General features: G+C 38.5%; 2 protein-coding genes across 6 annotated transcripts in view; one reads left to right on the forward strand and one right to left on the reverse strand.

Annotated features, from left to right (window-relative positions):
• MRPL37 (mitochondrial ribosomal protein L37) lies at positions 1–7,408 on the reverse strand. Its single transcript, XM_088153092.1, has 7 exons — positions 7,024–7,408; positions 6,020–6,203; positions 4,400–4,515; positions 2,942–3,127; positions 2,570–2,715; positions 1,450–1,653; positions 1–208 (listed from the first exon to the last, which is right to left on the reverse strand). The coding sequence occupies exons 1-7, from the start codon at positions 7,406–7,408 to the stop codon at positions 131–133; spliced, it is 1,299 nt and encodes a 432-aa protein (XP_088009218.1). The 3' UTR covers positions 1–130.
• Positions 7,115–26,033, forward strand: part of CYB5RL (cytochrome b5 reductase like) — a 24,669-nt gene continuing 5,750 nt past the window's right edge. For 2 of the 5 annotated variants that reach the window (XM_088153094.1, XM_088153093.1), the window contains exons 1-6: positions 7,115–7,242; positions 10,183–10,362; positions 13,331–13,479; positions 17,801–17,888; positions 20,568–20,672; positions 22,956–23,159. In XM_088153094.1, the coding sequence (XP_088009220.1) occupies positions 10,186–10,362; positions 13,331–13,479; positions 17,801–17,888; positions 20,568–20,672; positions 22,956–23,159 (723 nt within the window). In that variant the 5' untranslated portion in view covers positions 7,115–7,242; positions 10,183–10,185. The other 3 variants (XM_025163897.2, XM_088153097.1, XM_088153095.1) reach the window with 3 other exon arrangements.

The following is a 26,033-nucleotide window of genomic DNA, read 5'->3' on the forward strand; positions in this document are numbered from 1 at the left end:
CGTGTTTTAAAAAATCCTTTATTAAAAATTACACATATTACACATATCTTTCAATCTTGTGTTAATTGTACTTCAAGTGTAATATTTCAGGAAGAAATAGGAAAATGCAGGTTGAATCCTTGAGACCTGTTCACACAACACCATGCAAGTAGAATGCCAGGAATTTCTTGAAGGTGTCTGACTTGTAGCCATGTATTCCAGCAGGAATCTGTAGAGAGAACATCTGTTTTTTCAGTGTCTGGCATACCGATTAGGACAGCATCTAAACACTGCAATGTGTTCCTGCATTTAATGGAATATTCTTTCTTTCCCTTCAAGAAACATATTTTCTTCTGTTCCCCTCTTCTGGAAACTCTGCTAATGTTCTGGCAGAGCCAACTTCTAACCAGTTACAATTTCCAGCATATGGCAAAACACACTAGGAATTCTTACCCGGTATTAAAGAGATTCCATACATTTTTGAAAGCATGTCATAATGCATTATAACTGTAGTACACTATAATGAATTATATAGATTTGAATATTTGAATAGCACTCTAATATTGGGGGTGGCTTCTATCAAAGGATTTTCAAGATATTTTTATTTTTTCATTTATTTGATTTCTATATCCTATTTCAGTCTGACGAAGGATTTTTAAAATTTTAAATATATTAAAACCATATTTATATTCACTGCAAATATTCCTGAAGCGCTTTAAAAATTCAATTAGAAACAAAACTTAAAAAGCTGGCATACATATGGCTGGGAAATGAGAGGATTTTAAAAGATGCTTGGTGTATAATAGGAAACCGCCATTTCACAAGACAAAGGCCACCACAGAGAAGGCTGTCCTCCACTGATGCCAGCATACCGTACAGCAGTTGGTAAGCCGTAGCACAGAACACAGGGCTCTCCTAAAGAGCACAGGTGACTGATATAATTGGACATTATATGTCAAGAGAACCTGGTTCCAAGCTTTGCATCCCAAGATCAACAGTTCTTTACTACAAATATACTATGTTAAGAGTAAGTTGCCTAGCGGCTACATTCTGGATTAGTTGTGGTTTTCAGACCAGCTATAAGGACAGCTTCACATAGGGTATGATACAGTAATCCAGCCTTGAATAACCGTAACTACATTAGTCTTAAAAATAGTTGTATATGAACCATTGTGGTATAGGTATTGGATTAGGACTAGGGACTCATTTTCTATTCCACTCTCAGCCATGAAAACTTACTCTGTGACTTTAGACCAGTCACTTACTTCCTCTTAGCCCACCTATCTCATAGTATTGTGGTTCTGGGGATAAGGACTGAACTCCTCTGACATAAGTCACTTTGAGCTTCTGGAGAAAAAGCCAAACAGATCTAACAGATAATAAACATTTTCTGACCAAGTTATAAAGCTAGAACTTAAGTTCTTTTGGTGCTAATTTGGTCAACAAGATATTTCACCTTTATCAACATACCAAAACTTCTTTCCTCTTGATTTCTGGGTGCTTCCTGGCATCCTCAAACAAAAGCTGATCTGCATCCAGCCAGGCCAGGTTTTTAACACCATTGCTAGGGTCCAAATCTGTTGTATTCAACTGAAACACTACAAATTGGAAAGACTGGCCATTTGTACCAATACTCTGAACAACAATGGGCTTCTCCAAGACCTTGGGTTCATCCTGGGCAAGGAAGGGAAAAAAAAAAAGCTGTATAATAAGCTTAAGAGTAGACAAACTGGGCTATCACAGATGTTAGGAAGATATGACCAGGCATCAATCAGGTATATGGTTATCAAACTGCTAAGGAAAAAAAACAAATCAAGTCAGGATAGCATGTCAGCAATTGAATATAAGTAACACACAGGTTCAGCAAACACAAATTCCTGACTGTATTTTGATTGATGACATTTGATTTGACCTTATATGTAGCAGGACACCCACAGCTGGCTTTGCCAAAGACCAGATCAAGTTTCCACAGCTTAACAAACTGAGGAAAATCAGTGCTGGCTTTTGCCATCTCCAAGACTAGCTGGTACATGCAAAGCCATTTCAATCTCACGAATTTCTCTTCTGATAGTAGTCATTACTGTTCAGGAATTACAAATAAATGAAAATTATTTACTATAAGATAGGAAACTCAAAAGTGTATCCAGTTACCTCATGCATTCACAAAATTTAAAATTCCATTTGCCTGCTAAAATCCAAAACTATACGCTATGGTCATAACATCCAAATGATCAGCAATATGCATTTGTTACGTCATTTTATTCAGTACTGTCAGCTCCACCACTCTCACAGTGCCTTCACATTGACTGATTATGTGCCTTCACATAGCCAGTCAGTAAAATGCAAGTCCAACAGAGACGATGCAAGACATGCACTAGATTAGCAAGTATTGCTTTCCATCCTACTCTTTTCTAGGAAGCCTCCAATCAAGAAGCACAGAAGCTACACACATGTATTTAGTTCAAGTTAACAGTTAATGGAACAATATTTGTGAAGTGTAGTTAATGGAACTGTCAAGAGCAAAAGTGACCAGCATCTCCTGATCAGTTATTATAAGCCATAGTTTTTCAACCCAAATTATAATACTTACTCCATAGAGTTCCTTAGCCTTGGCTAGAGCATTCCCAAAAGCAAACATCAAAACTCTGGCTTGAAAATGTTCTGATTTCTCCCTTTTTCCAGTTTCAACAGTGTATGCAGTGTGAGGATAAGGATATGGGTAACCTTTGTTGAAGCCTAAAATATAAGTTAGGCAACAATTTAATACTAGATCACAACTCACTGAAAAAGAAGACCATCTGCATATAATCTACATTTTTCAGATCATCATTTAGGAAATTTGATGCTTCAGTTGCATTCGCTCAACTCTTTGTATTTATGCCCTTATACTCTCATATTTCATTTAGTAGAATCACACCTACAAATTAAGAAATTATGAAACAGAGATTAAGTTTCAGCTTACCAGTGTCATTTTTTATTTTGTACACATTCTTTTCCCTAAGATCAATTATAGGTGAAATAGGATAGAAAGTTTCTAAAGCATAATTTTCAGTGGCTAATATCTCATCATTGGATGCTATAGGTTGTAGACAATTTACTGCATTCAAAAGCTTTCCATGAGTAATATGAATTTGAATGAGAGCAGACTCTGTAAAAGAAAATAACTTACATTAGTTTGTTATAAGCCAGATATTATAAAAACCAGGGATAAAAAACATTTCAAGAACACTTCAGGACAGCTATTGCTCCTTTCTCAATTCTGTAATTTATCATGGAGAACCAGAATAGTAAGACAACTTGACATTATCAAGTGCCAATCTATTTTATCCTTTCTCACCTCTAAGATCATCACCAGTATCAACAGAAGAGAATATGTGTAGCTCAGGGTTGAACTGTGGAGTCCTTGGGGTTCTCTGAGCTTGGTTCTTGCAAACATTTTGTTACCTGGCTAGGTAACATCTGCAGTGCTAGAATGGGATGGGGTTTGCTCTCTGTTTATATGCAGTGGCATGCCCTGCCAGTGTTGGTGGGGGTGGGGGTTTTCTTTTCTATTTTGTATTATATATAACAATACCCTAATCAAGGAACTACCAGAGGGAAAAAACCCCAAGGACTCCACATCACCAGTACAGAACAACATACAAGCCCTAATTTTACTTTTGGTGACAGAGATTGTTAATATGTGCATATATGTGTCCAAAGTTCCTGAGAACAAGTATTACTGAGAAATATTTAATGTCTTGCAACATATTCCAAAGTTAATACCAGATATGCATGTTTCATGTGTGGCAGTGCAATGTACTGGATAAAGTGCTGGATTGGGAGAAGGAAGACCCAGGTTCTAGTCCTCCCTTAAGGCAGAGAAATTGGTTGGACAACTTTAGGCCACTCACACTGTCTCAGCCCTAGACTGGAAATCAGAAAACATCTATCTACCAACCCACACTGGACCAGCTACCATCAGAAAAGCCACATCTGAAATCTGAATTCAGCAGCATTGCTCTTTAAAAACAAAAGCACTTTAGATGTGCTCTAAGCATGTATTCTGTCTTTGTACATTTCTTTTCTGTAGACTTTCAATCACTGGTGGGGAACTTAATCCATCCCAGGAGCTGGACTGTCTCCCCCACAGACACATACATCCCCTCTATCCAACAATAAATATCTCAGATTCACTATCTACTCAAAGTAGATCAGTGAAGAAGTCCCTTCCCTCAAATCAAACCCTAGGAGCCACTTAAGGTATGAAGAAACAAGTCCTTTTCTCTATGCAGGACAAACCTTTATGACACAGAAGACAACTTTATGACGTCACTGACTCTCCTGCAGAATCTGAGATATTTATCCTTAGTTTTCTGCAGTTTATTAATTAATTATTAATTAATGCTTGTCATAAAGAAAGCTTACAGTTTTAACTAACCTCGTTCCCATGTAGCTGTTACTCTGTAGTCTTGGGCCATCATTCTTTTACTCAGTAAGGGATATTTGACAGTCATTGACCTGCACAAATGGAGCAAGTCTTCCAGAAGCACAGGACTTCAGAACAAGAGGATAGTTAGATCCAGAAGCACAAGCCAGAAGTTTCACTGTATCAGGATTTTCTTAACTGATATTTATTGTAATATTTGCAAATAGCAAACACAAAATAAAGCAATAGTTACAACTGTACGTAAGATAATATACCAGGTATTTGTTATTAACCCAATTGTTTTTACTTACTTCAACTATTAATTTTTGTATAGACTTTGTTATATTGTAACTTTATTATAAGTATGAATTATACATATTTCCATAATTTATTATGCTCTCTCTAGTTATAGACAGAGAGAATGATGATTGGGGAGATAGAAATAAAATGTTTACACCTTCTCTCAAAACAGAATATTGAATGACCATATTAAATTTACTGCAAAATTCTTCCCACACAGCATCCATTGATCTATAGAATCTAATGCCACAAGATCACTTCAGATGAGAACTAGACAAATTCAGAGAATAGTTCAACAGCCCTCATACCTATTTAGAAACAGTGTACATCTGAATACTTCTCAAAGTAATTAGAAACTATTTCAATTATTTCCAGCTGAGATGCTATGATGAATTTTACAATTAATCCTGTGCTTTTGTGGAACTGGAGAATACATTCAAACTATTGTTTCACTTGTTCAGATTTAAACAAAGTTAAGAAAATACCTATCCTTCAAAAACTTTCTAGAATCCTTCTTTTCCTTTCAGAAAAATGTCCAGTCATATATTTAAAGTAATGAAATCATATCACTGCAATAATACAGGTTTTTTGCATTCACTTCTGCCTCGTTTTGTTTACCTTTTCACTATTTTTTTTCTTTAAGTGACAGATCAGGGGGTAGTAACACTTTTAGCCAAAGCAACCAAAAACTAAACATGATTTTAAAGAATAACCTAAATCTCACAAGATGTCCAAATTGTATTAGATTTTAACATTACTGTACCTTTGGGATCCTGTGAATTTTTCTCTCCCAAAAGTATGTGAGATTTTGTAATCTCATGAGGCTTCAGCTATTTTTTTCACTGGGGCACCATGTTGCTGACCTCTATATATCTTGGAGTAGAAATTTACCTATTTCCTCTTTGTAAAGCACCTGTACACTGATAATAACTACCAGCAGTTGCCTAGCTTAGCATTCTGAGACAGCCGTATGGCTATTATGCAAGGAACACAAAGTAAAATCTCAGGAAAGTGTTTCCCAAACTCCTGATAGCGAAAAGCCACTTTTATAAAATTAAAAATGGAAGCATAATACTTATTATATATACATCCAACTCAACATTTTTGAGTCATTTAAGAGGATGAACTGCTTACCTCTACAAGCACAAACCACTGACGGTATAACAAGCAGTATCTCAGAGAATACATAATTTATTTCTTCCACATCATTTTTGGAAGGTATTGCAAGAAATTATCCAGTTAAACATACTTATTTGATTTTAAAACAATCAGTGATAAAGAGCACCAACAATCCTGAAACTACAAAGAAGAAAACTTAGGCTAAAAACATACCTGTATTTTTCAAATGAAATATCTTCCTCAGTGCCAGCCCAAAAGCAAGCATGAGAAATTGCATTCTGGATTCTCTCATCCTGATCCTCCAATTGGTGAGCTACGTCATTCATTATGTTAAGAATTGGGGGAGGTAAGCCTTTTATTAGCTTTGCCTTGGTTAGCCACAATGCTTGCTTCACACCTCAAAATAAATATAAGCATTAATTAACACACACACAAACTAATACATGCTTTTCATATTACATACAATACTCAATTCATTCCAAGAATGATGAATATTATATACTTCTACATCTGGTTACAGGAGTAGAAAAAGAACAATTATGAAGACAAAGTACTTCCTAAGAGCAGGAGTAGGGTATAAGTACAATAAGGAATTATAAATGGGCACTGGCTTACTTGAGTTCCTGTGCAAATGATCTAACCCTAACCTTACACAACTTAGACCAGTATGGCTAACTTAGGAATAACATGGGACTAGTTTATGTGCAACATTTACATGCTATCTGTTTACAGGTATCTACAGATACACAGAAAGTCAGTTTGGTGCAGTGGTTAAGTCATCAGGCTAGAAACTGGGAGACCCTGAGTTCTTAGTCCCACTGAGTGACCTTGGGCCAGTCACTCTCTCTCAGCCCTAGGAAGGAGGCAATGACAAACCACTTCCAAAAAACCTTCCCAAGAAAACTACAGTCACAACTGACTTGAAGGCACAAAAATAATATCAAAATAGGCAACTGTGTAACTGTTGAACTTTTTCCCAGAGCATAAGACCTTGTCATACAAATAAAGATTAGTCCTGTTCCTTATTTGGATAGATCAAACTCACTCAATTTACCTCTGCCCAGTTGCTGGCTCCATTAGGAAAATCGAAGGGTCACAATCCGGCCAGTGCTTTTGCTTGGCCCTCCCTCCCCGTGTTCAAAAGGGTTTTGCAAAAGTGTACCAAAAGCGAAGACGTATTTGACCAAGCCACGCCCACCGCCCGCGCCACTTGGTACCTTCCTGCAGGCGACTTCTGCGGTGAAACTCGTAGCAAGGTCGCGTCTTGTAGTCCGGCATCTCCTCCTTCGGAGGGCTCCGGTAGTGATACGGGTCGTGCCAGCCCCTCTCCCACTTCGGGAAAGTGGGCTTGGCCAGCCAGGGCACCGGGTACATCTTCTCCACGTACGTCACCGTGTCAAGCTCGGGAAGTTGCTCCCGCACCGGCGGCGGCTTCCGTAAGTACCAGGGCAGGGGGGCACCCGGTGGCGGACCCTTCAAAGTCCAGGGAGTGCGAGGCAGGGGACGCGCGAGGGACTTCGGCCCGTACAGCCCCCTGCCGCGGCGCTGCCCCCAGGGCGCCCAGCATGGCTCCCGCTTAGCCAGCCGCCGTACCGCCAGCATCCTCCGGACCGATCACCTAGCGCAAGCAGCGAGAGGCAACCATTTTTTCCTCCGCCCGCGAAAAGCATGCCGGGTGAGGAGGCGGGCACATTGGGTGATTGACACGCTCCGGGCAGCGCTAGCAGGAGGGAGGCGGGGCGGAGCGGAGCGTCTTCAACCCCGCCGTCGGGGAGGGAGTGCGCAGCCTCGAAGTCTCTGCGCTTGGCTTGGGGCGTGAGAGCTGTGCAAGTGAAGGCACGGCGTTAAGCCTTTCCCCAGTTGTAACTAACTAGGACATAAACATGATTTGCCGTATCTTTTCCCTTTTTCAGCTGCTCCCCACCCCCATGAGTGAGGTAGCCCTCAATCGTTCTCAGCTGTATTAGTGTCAAGAATAGCATTTCCCCCTTATTCCTGTACTGTCCAAGAGCCGTCCCACGGTGTGTAAAATCTGTTTGGTTTTGCCCCCTATTATTTTGGAGGAAGAGTGTGCACCAAACAGGCTTGTTTGATCGCCCACTATTCAGGCGAAACAAATCCCTGAATGTTTTAGTTGCTCTAGCTCTTGCCATTAAGAGGTTTTTCCTGATGTTTATCTGTAATCTACTTCCTTTTAATTTAAATCCGTTGTTTCTTGTCCTGTGTTCTGGAACAACTCAGATCAGTTCTGCCCTGACTCCTACTCCCTTTCAGATACTTGAAGGCAGTTATTGTGTCTCCCATTTAATTTATTTAAATGTTCCCATCACTTTCTACTATTCCTCAAAATTCTTTTTCTTCTGGTTGCTTATCACCTTGGTTGGTCTCATCTGAACACAGTCCAGTTTCTCAATGTCCTTCCTAACATGCAGTGTCCAGAGCAGGATATAGTATTCTAGATGAGTCTGACCAACGCAGTATAGAGAGGAATGAGAGCTGATCCCTTTGTTTCTTCTTCAGCTGGAAAATGAACAAGTCAGCAGGATCCCTGAGGAATGTTGGAGTCCTTGCACTCTTGGCCAGGTTGGCTTTCCAACAGATGTAGAGGTAGTTGACATCTGGACTACCTTGTCCCCCCCCCATTTTCTCAGCATCCTATCCTCCCTCTGCTCAGCTGCTGCAGTTGATGTCCTTGGCATTTTATGATTCTTCTCTGCCTCTAAACTGCTTCGTTCCAAGAACAACCATGTTTGATCCATATCCCAAACAAAGCAACTCCATTTTATTCTGTGTATGACCAAAACAATGAAACACCTGAAACCAGCTGTGCGATGCATGGAATACTTTTGCAAATCACTACTTTGGAGGTACATCTGGTGACTACGGTGACAACAGAATCAATAGAGGCAGAATAGGTACTGGCAACAGGGAGAACAAATTTCATACCAGTATAGTTTCCTGCCAACTCAAGGGTGGGTGAAGGGAAGGGGGGCATTACCAAGAAGGCTCACCTTAGTTCCTGATGTTGAAATTTCCTTGACATGAGGATCTGAATTCTGGTCTAAGATTTATATGAAAAGGTGACATTAAAATAAAAGATATGAAATAAATGCATAATTTATCAAGGAATAGGGGGGAAACAGGAGCTATTGGAAATGTTCCAGTTCTATTCCAACTATTCTGGAAGTGTTTCAAGCTTACGTTTTGTACACTGCTAGTATATAGCATTGTTCAAACTTTCCTCAGTGATTTCTGGAATGACAGCTTGGTAAGATATTCTGAATTCTGTATTCGAAATCCTGAGTTTCATGGTTAACAAAGAAATTAAGAACAAATTATGAAAATATCCTTGAAATAGAGAGTATTTGACTACCAAGGGTATGATTTTTAAAGAATGAAGCAGAAGAAATTAGTTTTATATTTTTCAGTCACTGGACAGCTCTCTATACTGTATGTTAACTATTTCTCTTTGCCTGCTGTTTCTTTTCTATAAAATGCTTCTTGTGTTGAGACCCATAAAGGCATTTTTGGGCACAATCTGGGTTTGTATTCCATATTCTCAATATGGCACTTCTAATATAGTGATTTTTAAAATCTACATTAACCTTAGAAATCGTACCATAGAAAACCATGCCATCCAAACCTCAAGACATGCTCTCTCTTTTCTTTCTATAAGAAATAAAATTCTCTTATTTCTCAGCAGCACCCACTCTTTCATCAAACCAAGCAGCAGTCGACAACATACAGTTTCAAATCAGTCAATCCTAATCCTCCTTGTTCCTTTGCATCTTGGAGGATTTTATATTTAACCCTTGGCTTTTCCCTTGGCATATAAACCTATAAATATCTTTCTGCCATTGTTTAAGTGGTACATCAGTTGTCAAAATAGGTATTGTTTGAAACCAAAACATTATTCTAGGCAAAGCTGTACAGTAACTTTTGACAATCTGGAAGTATATGTAAACTTTCTGTGCTCCACAACAATATAATAAGTAAAATCCCTTTTAGTAATAATAGGTAGTAGTAAAGTTAGATTTACTTGCTATGGAAGAAACAGCATTATTCAATGTTAGAATTATTTTAATAATGTGTAAACTGAAAAATAATTGAACATTTATGAAGGCTAAATATCAAAAGTTGCTCTAGATCAGTTAATAGATTGTAGAATCAAATACAACGTTAAACAATAATTAAACTTCATGAAATGTGGAGTAAAAGCTTACAAATACTTTCAGCTTAGATTTGACTGTCTTTGCCAAGAAAATGTTCTCCTGCTTTTAGTGACACGTACTGTACTTCCATATCTGGTGCAGAAGGGATAGATCACCTCCATCGAGCGGTTTTAAAATGGAATAATGGTGGATTGTGTTTTGTAGGTAATGAATCACAGTGAAGAAGTCTGGCTGTCTCTGAAGCCCGGTGAGCCACTGTCATCTCAGTGCTGTGGCAGTGGCTGCAAACCCTGCATTTATGACATATATCAGAAGGACCTGGAGAAGTGGGAAGAGGCCAAGGCAAAAAATGATATAAGCCTTCTCTCCAGGAAGAAACAGCAAGTAGATCATTATTAAAATTACTAGGGCTGTGCAAAACATTTCAAAAAGGTGTTCCACAAATTTTATTAGTGTGAATGAAGGCTCCTGGTTGCTTCTGTGTTGAGCTTGCAGGCATAGTTGTTTCACTTCTCTGGCATTCCCCCAAAACCAGACACAGAAGTCTTCCAAAGGATGCAGCTGCTTTAATGCTCTGAAGAGGGTGCTGTATTCAGGCTAACATGCTTTGCAAAGCATCTCTTCTGAATGCCTTACGTAGTCCTAAAATTTTCGTTTATTTACCGCAAATATTACAGCAAAATGGGACACTCCCTACAAGTCTTCCAATAACTAAAAATACAAGGCAAGGATATCCACTCTGTCCTTTATAATTGCTTTAGAAGTTTTGGTGGACAAGATCTGGTAAAGTAAAAAAAATATTGGGGATCAAAATTCAGGGAGAGGAATATTAGATGAGATGCTATGTAGACAATGTACTATTAACTATTATACAACCACAGAGCTCTGTAAGACAGCTGATGAAAAAAACCGGATATTTTGGTGAATTCTCCAATACAAAATTAATGAAAAGAAAAATTCATTTCTTTGAATAGCAACATTTCAGCCTAATCCTTTTTTTTTTTTTTCAGGTTTGGATGTAACCTTGAGTTACTTGAAATATGTTTGCTCTGAATTGCATCTTCTGTTGCATTGTTTACATTTTTTTCCAAGATAGTAAGAAGTGGAAAACAACATATGTAAAGGAAACATGCACAGAGGAGCTGCTTAGTTTTAATAGAGCTACCATATAGCCCCCCAAAATTAGCTCTTGGCTCCCATCTACTATTTGTCTGGATTTGTGCAGCCCACATCTGATAGTTCTAACTTCAGCTCAGCCTATAAGAGTGCTATCAAAATTAATACATTTCAGCAAATCTGAAGAGCTATTTTGCTATTACTTTTGGAAGCAGCCTTTTGTCATGTGCATATTTAATAAGTTCTCATACAGGTAGTCCTTAGGTTATGATGGCAGTTGGGACCGGGATTGCTATGGCTAAGGATGCAGTCATAAAGCACAATATCACGTGACTGCATCAGTTAGCTATGACAATCCTGGCAATCCCAGTTGCTGTCATAACCCCAAGACATGCAGGTCGTTAAGAAGGAAGAAGCAGGAGTCCCAGGTAAGGAGCACAGGGATGCTATGGGGGGTGCCACAGTGTCACAGGGTGGGGGAGTCCCTGGGAGGGCCGGTGCAGGCCTCATGTGAATCAGGGAGGCCGGGGGTAGGCTTGTGAGGGCCAGTGCAGGCCACGCATGGGTGGGGTGGTGATGCTGTGGACAGGAGAAAAAGTGGGAGCAACTTACTGGAGTGACTTGCAACCTTCCCTGCTGGCTTCCCCATTGACTTTGTTTGTGGGAAGCTGGCAGGGAAGGTTGCAAATGGTTGTAATTGCGAGCCAGGCACCCCAGCGCCCAGATTGTGATCACATGACCACAGGGATGCTGCAATGGCCAGAACCCCAAGGACTGGTTGTAAGTCCCCCTTCTTCAATGCCGTCATAACTTTAAATGATCGCTGAACGAATGGTCGTAACCTGAGGATTACCTGTACAGGAAATCTAGTGATTCGGTTTGGGGAACCATTTAATTCAAGCATTTTTCATATTGAAGGACACCCACTTTTTCCTAGTTTTGGGTTACACTGTCTTGGCTTTCTAAAATTCAGTCAAGCTTCTCAAGTTTCCCAGAAGTGGAGAAAATGCACAGGTGTTTGTGTTGATTATTGTATTATTAGTATTATATCTAATAAATCAATCAATATTTAATAAGTAAAATTAAAAAGTAATTAATTTTTAATTAAAAATAAAAATAAGTCAATCATAATGTATTTATAAATATAAATAAATATGATATTATTAGTATTATATCTAATTAATAAATAAATATTGGAGGAATACTAGAGAAGATATTATAGCAAATGAGATTCCTATTTTGTAACCATTTGCTGTAACCTAGACATCAGTGGACACGTATTTAGTTAAACACACACAGGATTGTGTTGTACCATTGCAGGTTTAAACAAGTCTATTTGAAGTTATTGGCACTTGTGAGTAAACAATGCATAGATTCCGCTGTGAATTTCTAAAACCAGAGGAATATACATATAGGGAGAAATCAGGAGAATGTGAGGGTGAACAAATGAAGATGTCAAGATTAGGGGCTTTTTAATTATTTGTAGTGAGACTGATTGAGATTCTAGCCTGAAAGCTATTTCTCTTGGCCCTTAATGTAGAACCTACAAATACTTTTATTTATTACTTTCTTGTTCAAAATGTTTAGTTCTAAGGCTAAAAAAAGGTTCAGAAAGAATACAGTGGCTTTCATGCTCCGTAAATGATTAAACCCATGGTAAATAACATCAAGAATGTTAAAAAAAAACTTTCAGTTTTTGAGGATGGGGGTAGGAAATCTGTTTTTAAAGACTGTGTGATGTCTAGAAAATAAGCCTTTTACTGGATCTTTACAGATAGTTTTGCCTGCTGTCATGGAGCTGTTGAAAGCATTGGAGTTCTGCCAAAGAGAAGAACAAGGCAGGCCAAAAGTCTAGTGTAAAATAAGGAGTTGCTTTTGAGAGAAATGGTGTAAGAAAGAGCAAAACAGAAAAATGTCTACATATTCTATGTTCTACCATATTTTCTATTGCTTCTTGCTATACGTTTGAGTATTTATGCTTTTACTAATCCCACAGAGTTATGTCTTTGGGTTTTTTTTCCTCATTAGCAATAAAGGCATTGCCAAATTCACTATTATGTGAATAAACAGGTGTTGGAATTTAAATGGGATTTCAAAAGGAGGAACCTATTGTATTAGATATGGATGTATTTGGTCTTAAAAACTTTTTTTTTTAATTTGTAGTACCACGTTTGAATTGGCTCACAGTTTGGAGGGTATTGTTTAAAGCAGTAATTATTTATTGTTGCTCTTGCAGAGTAGCAATTCAGACCTAACTCCAGAAACATTTACGGCTTTCATCATAAGCTCTGTGACTCAATTGACAGAGGACACCTACCAGTACGCATTTGAATTGCCTGAAAACAGCAGCTTGGGGTTGAGTTTAGGACAACATATTGTGCTGAGGTACTGTACAAAGTCTATAGCTAAACTGTCCGCAGTGCGCAATTTGGTTTGCAATTTTGCTCTTGATCTGTAAAGATTTCATACTGAGTATATCATAATTTCTGTACTCCCAAATGGATTCTTTTGAAAGAATGTGTGAATTCATTGAGTTTATTAACCTTGTTAATTTTATAGCATATGCTATAGTTGCATATAGTTGCCTATAGTTGCATGTTCCTTCAATTGTATTATTATTGGAGGTAGAATTAGGTGCATGTATGAAAACTACTCTACAGGGGAAAAAAAAGTATAGAATTATAATGAATTAACTCACAAAGACAATGTGATCCTGTTTTGCTATCAGGTAGGTAAATATAATGCAGTACAAAACCATCCCTTTGATCATTTATATATTTGTTATAATTGTATTCTGCCTTTTCCCCAAGGAATTCCAAAGAGTTATAGGAACCTTCGCTTTCCCAACAATTCTATAGAGTAATTACTGGTTAAAGTAACTAGCAGGACTTGCCCTATGAACATATGGTTAGATAGCTGTGCATTCCTGCAGCACATTGCCCATTATATCATACTGATTATCTGAATGGTTGGTGAGCCATTGAAAATAATCATATAAATAAACCTGCTGTTAGCAAGCAGGTGTACTAATACTGAGATTATGCAATTGTTCTGATAGCTAGATGTGTCATATAACTTAACTGTGAATAATAGTATGGACTGTGTCAAACTCCACAGCTGTCAGTTATTGATTTGCACTTGACAGATAATGGAAGTTGACAAATTCTGTGTCAAGTCACTTTCTAGCTTTTAAAATGGCTGCATTTAAATCCATTTCTACAAATGAATATCGCCAACACCAGGACAGAAACTTTGGCTTCCACAATTCAGTGGATTAAATCACCATTTATATCAGAGACGTTATAGTCTGCAAGACAAATTCTGCTGTTCAGGGCTATTTCCAACACTATCATTCCGTATGAACATTTTGGAAAAAAACATGGTGATACAGCCAGAAAATGAGAGCAGATATCAGGCATAATAACAAAACCTGTATCTTGCAAAAATTTCAGACTCATCTTGACCATTTGCTTTTCTCATACTACATAATTTGACTACTGTTATCTGGTACATCAGATAATGAATCTAGACTGACTGAACATTCCTATGCTCTCAAGAAGCAAATTGTCCAAGATTTTCTGTTTCCAAAATTCCTGAACTCTGTAAGTTTAGTATATCAACCCTTGGGACAATACCAGTGTTCAAGAACATTAATGAGAAAGGTTTGACTGAAGTATTTTGTCTGTGTATTCCTGATTAAGTCAAGGAGTAGCCCCAGTAGGTGTCAGTATTGATGGAGAATGCTGGTGGAAGAGCTGCAGTGGAGACCAGAATGAAGGCTAGCATAGAGAGGCCTGCTGAATAGAGGCACCAGATCTCAGAAATGGTGGTTTCAACTGACTGTGCCAGCACCCTGTCAAACTTGTTAATGCCCTGGTCCTGACCTATATGGCATTGATTCTTAGTCTAGTCTACCTTATAGGGCTGACAGGGGTGTGGGTAATGGTTGGATGGGTCCCTTGGCCAAGGAGGGGAGGAGGAGGGTCAGGATCAGACTTGGATGTGGGGAGAGGTAAGGGCATGAAGTATCTTCAGGGTGGTGATAGACAAAGAAAGACAAGACAGGAATCTAAGGGTGGGCCACTTACAGGGAAGGCAATATCAGTGGTTGAGATCAATCCTGGGTTCGGGCCATTAATATTCACCCTGGATATTAACTTACTAAATCCCTGGTGGCCCTGGTCTCTGGCTGCTGCTGTTAAATTCCATGTCAGCCTGTATAAGGTCTCCTTATCCATAGCTTGATCATGGAAGAGGCAGCTGACCTGGCATGTTTTACTGAAGGTTGGAAGGTGTTCCGAGAGAAGGGGTGTTCCCCTTTTGGAGATATGCCACCTAGGTGTCATGTTTGGCATCAGGCAGATCCCAGGCAGGGGGAGTTGTCATCTGGGAAGCCTGGTCAGATTTCATAGGTCCTGAGCCACAGGTAACTGAAACCTCATGGCTGAACTTGGGCTCTAGAGAGCAGTTGCATTTGTTGCTGTTTTATCAGCCTCCCTGTTGTGCAGCAACATCCCTGCCTGGGCTGCTTGATTCTGCCGCCAGGTTAGTGGTGGATTCACCAGGGCTGATAGTGCTTGGGAACTTAAATCTTCTCCCAGATGGTATAGAGTCTGGTGCAATTCAGGAGTCCATGGCCTGGAATTATGAGAAATTTTCTCAAAACCCCTTAGAAGTACAGAGCCCACATGCAGTTTTTATGCTTGATCTATTCGTATCAAGGCACAAACACTTAACCTGCAATCACATTCAAATCTAGCTAGACTCCAAGCTTAAAAGTATGTTTAGAACAGACAGTTTCAGGAGAGAAAATATTCCAAGGAAAACTCATAGTGCCAATCACCTGGAACCAATTGCATCTATTCAAGGATTCTTCCTTAAATTGTTCCACCAAACGTAATTTGAGGTATCTTTGTCACTTGAACAGGAAAGGATTCTTAACCAGCAGTGTATAGAGACGGCATTAATTGTGCTTGTTGGTGACCTCTGGAGGAGCAGGATGGAGGGGTGGGGGTGATACAAATGTCCTGACCCTCCTTGATTTCTCAGCAGCTTTCAGTACATCAATCATTGTATCCTTCTGGACCATCTGTAGAGAATGGGAGTATTTTGAGGGGTTTTCCTCCTTTCTTTGTGGCTGGTTCCAGTCAGTGTTGATAGGAGGGATAGATCAAGTCAAAGCCCCTGTTTTGTGGGGTATCACAAAGCTCAGTGCTCTCACCTCTCCTGTTTAACATCTACATGAGGCTGCTGTGTAGGATCATCTGTCAGTTTGGGGTCAGGTATTACTACTATGCAGATGCTGCTCAGTTGTATACTTAATCCCAGGCCAAACAAGTGATGCTGTCAAGGTCTTGTCCCAATGTCTGGAGGTTGTAGCAGTCTCAATGGAGAGATTCAGGCTCAATCTGGCAAGACTAAGTGGCTGTGGGTGTTGGGGCCACTTGGATCTGGGGAACTTCACCCTTAGTTCTGGATGGGAAAGATGAACTTCACCATTCAGGGCACATGTGTAACTTAGGGGTTATCGTGGACTCTCAGATCCTACTTGATTAGTAGATGACAGCTGTGGCCAGGAAGACTTTTGCATAGATCCATCTGGTGCACCAGTTATGCTTGTTTCTGGACCTTGTTCACCTTGTGTGTGGATTATTGCAATGCACTCTATATGGGACTGTCCCTGAAGATCATTCAGCTATCCAAAATGCTGCAGTACAGGCAGTTATGGGCATGCCATAGTATGTCCATGTAACACTTTGCGAGCTGCCCTGGTTGCCAGCAAGCTTCTGGATGTAATTCAAGGTGCTAGTTATTATCTATAAAGCCCTTCATGGCATAGGTCCTCATTACTTGAGGGACCACCTGTCTCCCATGGTTTCTGACCATCCTGTCTGTTCAGACAGAGCTGGGATGCCCCATGTCCCATCTGTTTGACAAGGTGAACTGATGTGATCCCAGAAGCATGCCTTCTTTGTAACAGTGCTTGCCCCCTGGACAGCTTTTCTTCATATGAGCCTTGAAGACCTAGCTCTACCCCAGGACTTGTGCCAGGGCTCCTTTGGTGGGTGAGAGATTGATTGCGGGTTGCTCCCTCCAGGTTAACCCTAGTGTTTTTCTTGATCAATTGTTTTTATGCTTGATTTTTATAATTGTTTGCTGCCCAAAGTTGTCTGGAATCGGGCAGCCTATAAATACAATATATAAATACATTTTGTTGAGAAAATGCCAGAATTCAGGCTGTTAAGCATAGCAGGTATCATTTGTTAATGTTTATTTCTACACATTGGTTATTTATTCTTTTAACAATGGTGTCAAGACAAAAGCTCTTTTCTGCTGCAAACTATTAATAATCCTCACCTTCCCCAGTGCAGTTCTTTCTCTACTTTGTAGCAGGATAGCAATGCAACATAAAATACTGTGTCTCGGGAAGAATTGTTAAGGAGGTAATATGGCTGTGTTGGGGAGAGAAACCTGAGGTTATTTCAATACTTGGATCTCTGCGATCTTACTGCAAAATGGGAGGGAATAATCTGCTGTTTGGCTCAGCAGAGGATAGCCCATGGAGATGAGGGAGGATGCTGCAGTGCGTTTCAGGCAGCAGCCTTTGCTGTGAGAACCGTACAGCACTTACAAGAATTGTCGGAGAGTCAAATCAAGATTCCCTCCCTTGATCTTTGCTCTCTTTTTCACTTTTTTCCTTCTTCAGAGGAGTAGTAAATGGTTTGGAGGTTCAGAGAGCCTATACTCCAATTACGCCTGTGCATGCTGAAGGATACTTTGAAGTTTTAATAAAGGTAAATAGGTGCCTTTGTTCTATAAATTAACAGCTTGACATAGCAACGGTGTCATCTTCTATGCCATCAGAGCGCTCAGCTTTGTCCTTTTATAACTGGAGGCCTGCAGTCAAAGTTTTGCTTTGTTGGTATTCCTTTTGCCCCGTCTCCAACCCTACTCAACATAGGCAGCAGGATGAAGCAGTAGGATGGGATAACAGAACAGACTCATTTCAGGATGTTCTCTGATATCGAGATGGAACACATGTTCCTGCAACTTAAAAAAATGACAAACAGAGAAAGTTCAAGCCATGGGAAAACTAACGCTGGGCAGTAAGATTTCTGCATAAGATACCACTTCAAAATGGGAATCCCTTCCTTCAGTCAGAAACACCGAAATCCTTCCTTCTTGCTTCCATCTTTTCCTTTCCCATTTTTCTCATTGGTTTTGTTTTCTATTTGTTATTTGAAGTACAGGGAACAACTAAACTATTTCAGCACAAAAGCAACCCATTTCTATCAGTATAAATCACCCTCCTGCAAACTGGGGTCCTCCAGGCGAGTTGGTTTATAACTCCCATAATTCCCAAATTCTCGGCCGCAGAAGAGAAGGGCACAAGATAGGAAAAGGTTGTCAGAAACCAAGGTAAACATAATAACTTACTGTTACAGTATGGACCTATCACAGAGCAGGCAACTAGGTATAGACAACAGCTATGTATAAGTTCAGGATCAGTATTAAATCAGACCTGTATCCTGAGTGAGGGCCATGGTTCATCCATAAGATAGCAGTTGCTCTCTTTATGTGCTTATAATCAGACGGAAAGTTGGCTAATCCTCAATTTAAGAATAAGCTCAAATGTAAAGAATTAAAAGCCTCTGAATATCAAAATCTTTTTAATCTTTAATGGAAAACAGATTTTGTTGTAGTAGATCCTTGAAGCAAATCACAATGAGCCACCATGTTCCCCTTTGCTCATCTCCAGGAGTGTAAACTCTTCAGCATTTTATCATAGATTGGGTGCTAGTTTTACTGGCATCAACATAGTTCTTTTGAAATGTTACAAGTTGTATAAGACAACTGTAGATGGGTCTTTGTGAACACTGGAGGGGGAAATCTTATACCGTATTTGATCTGCATTAATAAGTCATCTTTATAGGTTGACTGTGCTTGCTTAAAATACACAGATTTTTTGTATTTCAATAATAGTAATAATGATTGTAATAATACCTTCCTTTCATATAGAATCTATTCATCCCAAAGGGAATCATAGTTATTGTCTGGCAGTAACAAAAGAGATGGAACACCCATCATTTGTATAACTTGGTGTAGATTGTAGTGTCTTTCTCAATCCAGACAATTTTGGGAAGTAGCGTATTATTACTAGTAGTATAACTACTACTGCTGTTACTCCTACTGGTGCTATGCAATCCAAGTGCTATTCAAACACCTCAGTGTTCCATGATTACAGCACTGCACTTGTAATACTACAGTTAAGAGTGTGTGAGTGGTGATTTTCTGTGCTTAACCTTATTTTTGAATGATTCTTTAATAGTATGATTTGGAGGGGGGGGGTAGTAAAACCTAGTACAGAGTCTTTCTCTGCAGGAATTTTTCTTCTATTATTTAAAAGAATTTATTATAAACCAGTTTGGTTGTTTCTGCATTAGAATGAAGAAGAAACCTATTCTTAATACATTTTCTCCCCAAAACCAAGATTCCATTACATGAAATGCATAGCAACTGAAGTCTTGACTCTCCACCCCTTTAATTTAATATCCCCATTTGCCCTACCTTCACTATGGCTGGACTTGCCAACCTTTTTTAGGATGATACAGTTTTGTACATTAAAAGCAGTTTAATGTGCAAAATGTAACAGTAGAAATGGCAGTAGATAAATGAGAAGAAAAAATGCATTTGCTTAATTGCTGGGTAAAAATGGTGCAAATCTAAGGAAGTGGATTCCGTAACATGCAAGTTACACTAATAAGTGTTTTAATTTTCAAGGTGCTACATAAAACTCTTATTTTGCTATATTCTTATTGGAAGTTGTTATTTGTCCAAAACATAGGCACAATACCAGTATAAATTGGCAATCTTAGGTTTGATTATCCTGCTTATTTTGTCATGCATGAAAATGTTTCTTACCAATGTTAATTATGAATATTTGAGGGTTTCAATTGTGAACAAATTTTTGTATGACACAGATCCATTTCTATTCCAAATTCATAACTGATAGAAGATTCAAAAAGGCAAAATACACAACTGGAATTTTACTTCTCAGAATGTTCTCTTGTTTCTATAAATACACAGAGTATGAATGGTTACTTGCAGCTGGTGCTAATTAGTATATCTACTAAATAAAAAATCCTGCTTGCAGATTGTTTGTAGTTTGAGCAAGTTTAAAAATACTTATGTAGTTTTTCTGCTCCCAGTACAATTATAATTCAAAGCAAAAGACAATGTTTAATTTAAATATAATGTAATGAAGTATTGTACACAAATGCTAGATTTAAGTATCACTCTGATTTAAATATTTTTTTGCTGTACTTGATATGTACCCGAATGCTTTTTTTAAGAGTCACATTAGACGTTTTAATTGAAAAGATGTGAATTACTGGTTTGAAGTCTGTATTCCCTCCCTTAATTTTTTTTTTAAAAAATTTCTTCCTTTCTTTGGTTTTTGGTTCTTTTATAAGTGCTATAAAACTGGACTGATGTCCCAATATATAAAATCATGGAAAACAGGAGATGCCATTTTTTGGAGAGGACCATTTGGAGGCTTTCCTTACACAGCCAATCAGGTAATGCCTATAACAGGTAGCAAACAGCCACCGACCTTGATTCATTTTGATTTTAGAAAATGAAGAAAAAAATCCATAAGTAGATCTGTTTCATGAATTATTGCTGGGTTTGTTTTTTTAAACTCAGAAAATACAGCAAACTATCAAGAATTGCAGTGAGTCAGATTTAGTGTACTTCTTTTCTGGAAAAAGATCTCTCTTAAATAGTTATTTGCTTCTGAGTAGACATACATAAAATTGTACTGGAAGTGTGTGAGTCTGACCTGAGAATCTACCCTAAACTAGAAACACCACCAGTTCTTGTATAACTTTTGGATTTGGGGATTTTGCCTTTTTTTTTTTCTGGATTTTTCAACTGTTATTTCTTCTTTCATCTACTTGCTGCTAAACACCTGGTGATTATTTAGGGAATTATTGCTGATATTGACATTGTTCATTACAATGCTGTGCCATAATGCCTTCACTAAGTCAAAGGCAAGTAACATTATGCCTCAGAGTTATGTAAGAAACCATAGTAGAAGACTATCTTCCCCATCTTTGGCTGGGGATTATGAGAATTAGACTGATATATCTAGAGAGCTTCATACTGGAGAAGGGCAGAGTAAGGCAATGTGGAGGAATCAACAGAGAGTCCCAAGGTAAATGGACATTGGCAGATATTGTGATTATCATTCTGGATCCACCAACAGCAGGTGTACTTTAATTTATTCCTCTAACTTAAAGTCCTGGATTAAACAACAGAATGGCCATAGGATAGCTGACTGAAGATTTTTAAAATATCATTAACCTGAAGCCATACACTTAGCTTAGAGGGCCATGTTGGAAATGTAATTTGAATAAAGCTGTATATTCTCCACACACACACACATAACCATGACTGGAACAACCAATTCTGAGGGTAGCAGAAATAGATCAGTAAGTAGGCTCTGTCATTATTTATTTAATATAGTTTGTTTTAAAAGGTAGAAAGCTTTTAAAGAGAGAAAATGTAGCATACAACTGAAGTGTATATATTCACATTATCTTTTAGTGCATGGTCTTTATGGCAGAGTTACCTCTACTGAAAATATAGGGGAGAGCACAAATACTGTATTTTCCAAGTACAAAGTTTAGGTAATGGAATAAAAGCCCAGTCCCACTACAGATGCAGTCAAGGACAAACTGTCTAGTGAAGTCATTCTGGGGACACTTATACAGCCAGATTAAAGAATGTTTCTTACATATAAGAAATAGGATACTTGATGATCTAGTCTTCTCTACTCAAAAGCAATGTTCATTGAGTTTAGTGAGGCAGTGGGCTAAACATGTATAGGACTATGCTGTTAATGGCTAACGGCATCCTCTTCTTAAGACCTTGCTAGTCATCCTTCTCCTTCAGACATCATTCTGAATGCAAAATTATGTAGTTGTAAAGCAGTCATCCAAATAAACAATAATCTTAAAGATTTCTTTGATTAACCAGTTAATTTAAGGGTAGAATTTAAAATTCACTTGCTAAGGAATATTCCATAAATATTCCTTTGACCCTTATGTTATGGGGTTACAGTACAAATGTTCATCTGAAACAAGAAGTATGTTTATTTGTGGGTGACACATAGATGTGCCTTAGGTGGAATCATCCAGCATGGACTGATTTAGACCAAGGTGATCTAAATTCAACTTCCCCTTTTGTCAGTATAAATCTGATCACCATTCTTTATGAATTTGTAATTAAAAGGAACAAACACTAGTTTTACACTGTTGCAGCTTTACAATAAGGCCTTGCACCAGTTGCAACCAATCTGCGCCATTCTTCCTCTTCTTACTTATAGAGGAAGGTCTTTATTCCCACATAGAGTTGTCTGTGGGTTAGGATGGTGAGGGTGGGGTTTTCCAATCAACCCGTCTGATGGAAGCGGCAGCATTATGTCACTGAAGAACAAGATCCTTTTGTGTGTGCATCATGCCGTTACACATGCATGTGCCAAAGGGACTGAGTTCAGAGTACAATGGTGCAATGCTGCTTTCATCATATGGACAAAGACAGGCAGAGCTGTGGATGCTCACATGACATAGACTCTTTCTTAGAAAAGCAGGCATAGCACTGAGATTAAGTATAAGAATGTGGAAAACTGTGCATTGAACAAAGTTGTCTTTTCATGTCATTTGAATGTCACTCCTTTCTACTCCACTCCTTTCCCTAACAGAAAATAATGGAGTGGTGTCATAAATTCAGCTTACAAACTGATTGGTTTCCGTTTCTGATGACTAAGACACATTTGCTATATTTTGTTTCATTTTTAGTATGGAGAACTACTCATGCTTGCTTCTGGCACAGGTATAGCACCAATGCTTCCTATTATTCAGTACGTAACTGAAAATGAAGATGATGAAACTTTTGTAACTCTAGTAGGCTGCTTCAGAACTTTTGAAAATATTTACATGAAATCTCTTCTTCAAGAACAGTCTCGATTCTGGAACATAAGGACATTTTATGTATTAAGCCAGGTAAATACTCTATTAGGAAATTGTCCTTCTATACTTCTGGGACAATGTAACAAATCCATTCATTTGGTTATGGGCTTTACAAATTGTAGATGGCTAATTCATGACAATCCTGCGGTGTCAGTGTAACTCTGGATTATAGCTTAGCAGCAGAGCACATGTTTTGCATGCAAGAGGGCCCCGGTTCAATCCATGATGACTCCAGGTAGAGTTAGGAAGGATTTCCTGATGGAAATTCTGGAAATCCAGCACCAATCTATGAAGATAAAGACTGATAAAACAGCTGCAGATTTATTTTTAAAGCCTCACCATGTGAGATCCATTCACCAGGCACACCAGAGAGGGCTTAACCCCATGTTGCTTACAAGCACTGGTATGCACTCCAGCAAGAGTTGGCTCAGACCCCTTTCTACTTTTGGATAGGACTCAAAACCTTCCTCTCCAGCTGATCCTTTTTTTGAAGTGCCCTTCCTATGGGATGGAAGATGGATGAATATATTAACTTTTTTATGCACGCACACAAACATACATATCCAGTGTTCTCTTCCATTTCAGGTAAGCAACATCATGCAGAATGCAGAAAGGAAGTAAAAAATAGCAAGCCAAAGAAATTCAACACTTGACATAAGAAAAAAAGATACGAAAAGAAAACATAACTGAATTTATTTTGTACCAACTTTATTCGCAAAACCTCTCTGTACTTTTCTGTCCTTGAAAACCATCCTGGCTTCACCATGTTCATGCACCACTTTATATATTGCCTTTTGCCTTTTCAAACTTCTCATATCTCTTTTTTTGAGCATCTTACCAGCTCCATCCAACCATGAGTTCTTTAATCTTCCCTTTCCTCTCAACCCATTCTCTCTTTCTTCACATATTTGCTTTGCAATTTGATCCTCATTAGTTCTCCCTCTATAACCAAACCATCTCTGTGTACATACTGGTCGTTCACTTTTGTATTCAACCTACAAATGCTGATAGAAAAACTGTAGTTTTTCTATCAGCATTTGCACGTCTTCGCATTTCTCCATCCATTTCCCCATTTTTAGTATACATTCTACCAAGATACACAAATTCATATACTTGCTCTAATTTCTGACCGTGTAACATAGTATTTATAATACTTCATTCCAGTTTCCCTGTCAAATTAATTTGTGGGTCCATACTCTTTTTGCATTATTTAGTTTATCTGACATCTGCTACAAATTATAGGTTCCCAGCCAACAGCATATAATATGCACACAAAAGTACATTCCCACCCCAAAACATCTTCAACATTACTACACACATTCCTTATACATTTATCCACAAATCCATCAAACAACCAATCACACAACCTTATCTTGCTAGTTGTTCACTATTGAACCATTTACCAAGCATTCCATTTATTCTTAGGTGTGCTTTATTTCCACCCTATACTCATTGTTTCAACTCCATATTCACACAAGCATTCCTTAATTCAAGGCTACTCACTTTTTGCTAAAACTTTCTCTAAATTAGCAAACATGCAATAAACTTTATTTCTCATATTCATGTATTTCTCAGTGACTTGCTATAGAGCCGAAATCTGGTCTGTATACCCTCTGCTCAGCATGAAGCCACATTCCACCTCCCAGATTTTAGTCATTCTCACCTCTTAAATTCTTTCATTCAGAATTTTTCCAAATATCTTCCAGGCATGCTTAACAAACTAATTCCCCTGTAGTTTTTGCATTTCCTCTTACTGCTTTTCACTTGCTATAAGAAAACAGGGACTGCATTCTTCTAATTATCAGGTACAGAGGCAGTATTCACATGCACATTAAATAAGCCATATAGCCACTCTGTAAACAAACTACATTCTTTTTAAATGTTTTCTAGTTACACCATCTACGCCTGCAGCCTTAGCATTGGTTCAATGTTTTCCTAGTATTTATGGCTTCCCTTTAATTATTTTTTCCTGCAACACAAATATTTATAGCATTTCTTTCAATTCTGTTTTTCAGCCTATCTTCCTCATTCCTCATAAAAGCCTCCAAAATACTCCTTCCAGCATTCCCTCACTTCTGTTTCATCCCAAGTCATTACATGACTTTATTTTAAATTCCATTCACTCTACTGGAGGTTTTCTTGATACTGCTGATTTTCTTGCTAAAGAAATAGAGATTGGTGACCTAATCATTCTACTAATTTGCAAGATTCCAAATAATATATAATTAAATAATTTCAGCACCTCAATTATCTATCTCCAACATCTCTAAGCACATCTATATGAATTCAAGGCCTGAGGACTCAGAGTAGTTTACTGCCTGCCTTGCAGACATTAGGATCGAGTGGGCAACAAGAAAAGCCTGCTCAATTCTAGAGTCAGTTTTCTGGTGCCCAGTTCAGGCTTTTTCATGCTAGTTTTGGAAAGCATAGGGCAGTGCAAAATCCCATCGGAGGACAGATACGCTCTCAGGTCCAGTGCCATTTTTTTCCAGTTCTGATTATTTTTCTATGCTTTTTTTCCCTCTCAAATTCCCTCTCTACACACTCTGTCCTACAAATATATAAAATCTGTCCTAGAAATAAATAAAATTATGCATCTCTTATGGCACAAATAGGACTCCCGAGACCATAAACCACTTACTCTGTATTGACAGCATTACAGGGCATATCTTAGTGACATTCTCAAGTAATTGTTTGAGAAGTCATCAAAATGTTCAGGTTTCTGCTTTGATCAGGTAGTCTGAAGGAAGAGTATGTTTTTGGGTTTAACCTGATAAAGCATCAGTCTTTCTTGTATGAATAATTTTCTTCACCTTCAAATCAAATTAACTAAGCATTGTTGGCCAAGAATAGAACCGTCTCATTGGCATTAATCCAACTAAAGTTAGTTGTGACTAATTTTAGCTG

The sequence above is a fragment of the Python bivittatus genome, unplaced genomic scaffold, assembly GCF_059951505.1.
Source record: "Python bivittatus isolate LINGU-HERP-01145 unplaced genomic scaffold, Pbiv_v1 ctg000700_np1212, whole genome shotgun sequence".
In the NCBI taxonomy this organism is placed as follows: Eukaryota; Metazoa; Chordata; class Lepidosauria; order Squamata; family Pythonidae; genus Python; species Python bivittatus.

Excerpts from the sequence above, each read along its gene's own strand:
- MRPL37 (XM_088153092.1), bottom strand. The coding sequence starts at position 7,408 with ATGCTGGCGGTACGGCGGCTGGCTAAGCGGGAGCCATGCTGGGCGCCC. Across the intron at positions 4,516-6,019 it reads ATTTCATTTGAAAAATACAG|TCCTGTGCTTCTGGAAGACT; the intron begins GTATGTTTTTAG and ends CTTGTTCTGAAG. Across the intron at positions 209-1,449 it reads TCAAGAGGAAAGAAGTTTTG|ATTCCTGCTGGAATACATGG; the intron begins GTATGTTGATAA and ends TTCTCTCTACAG.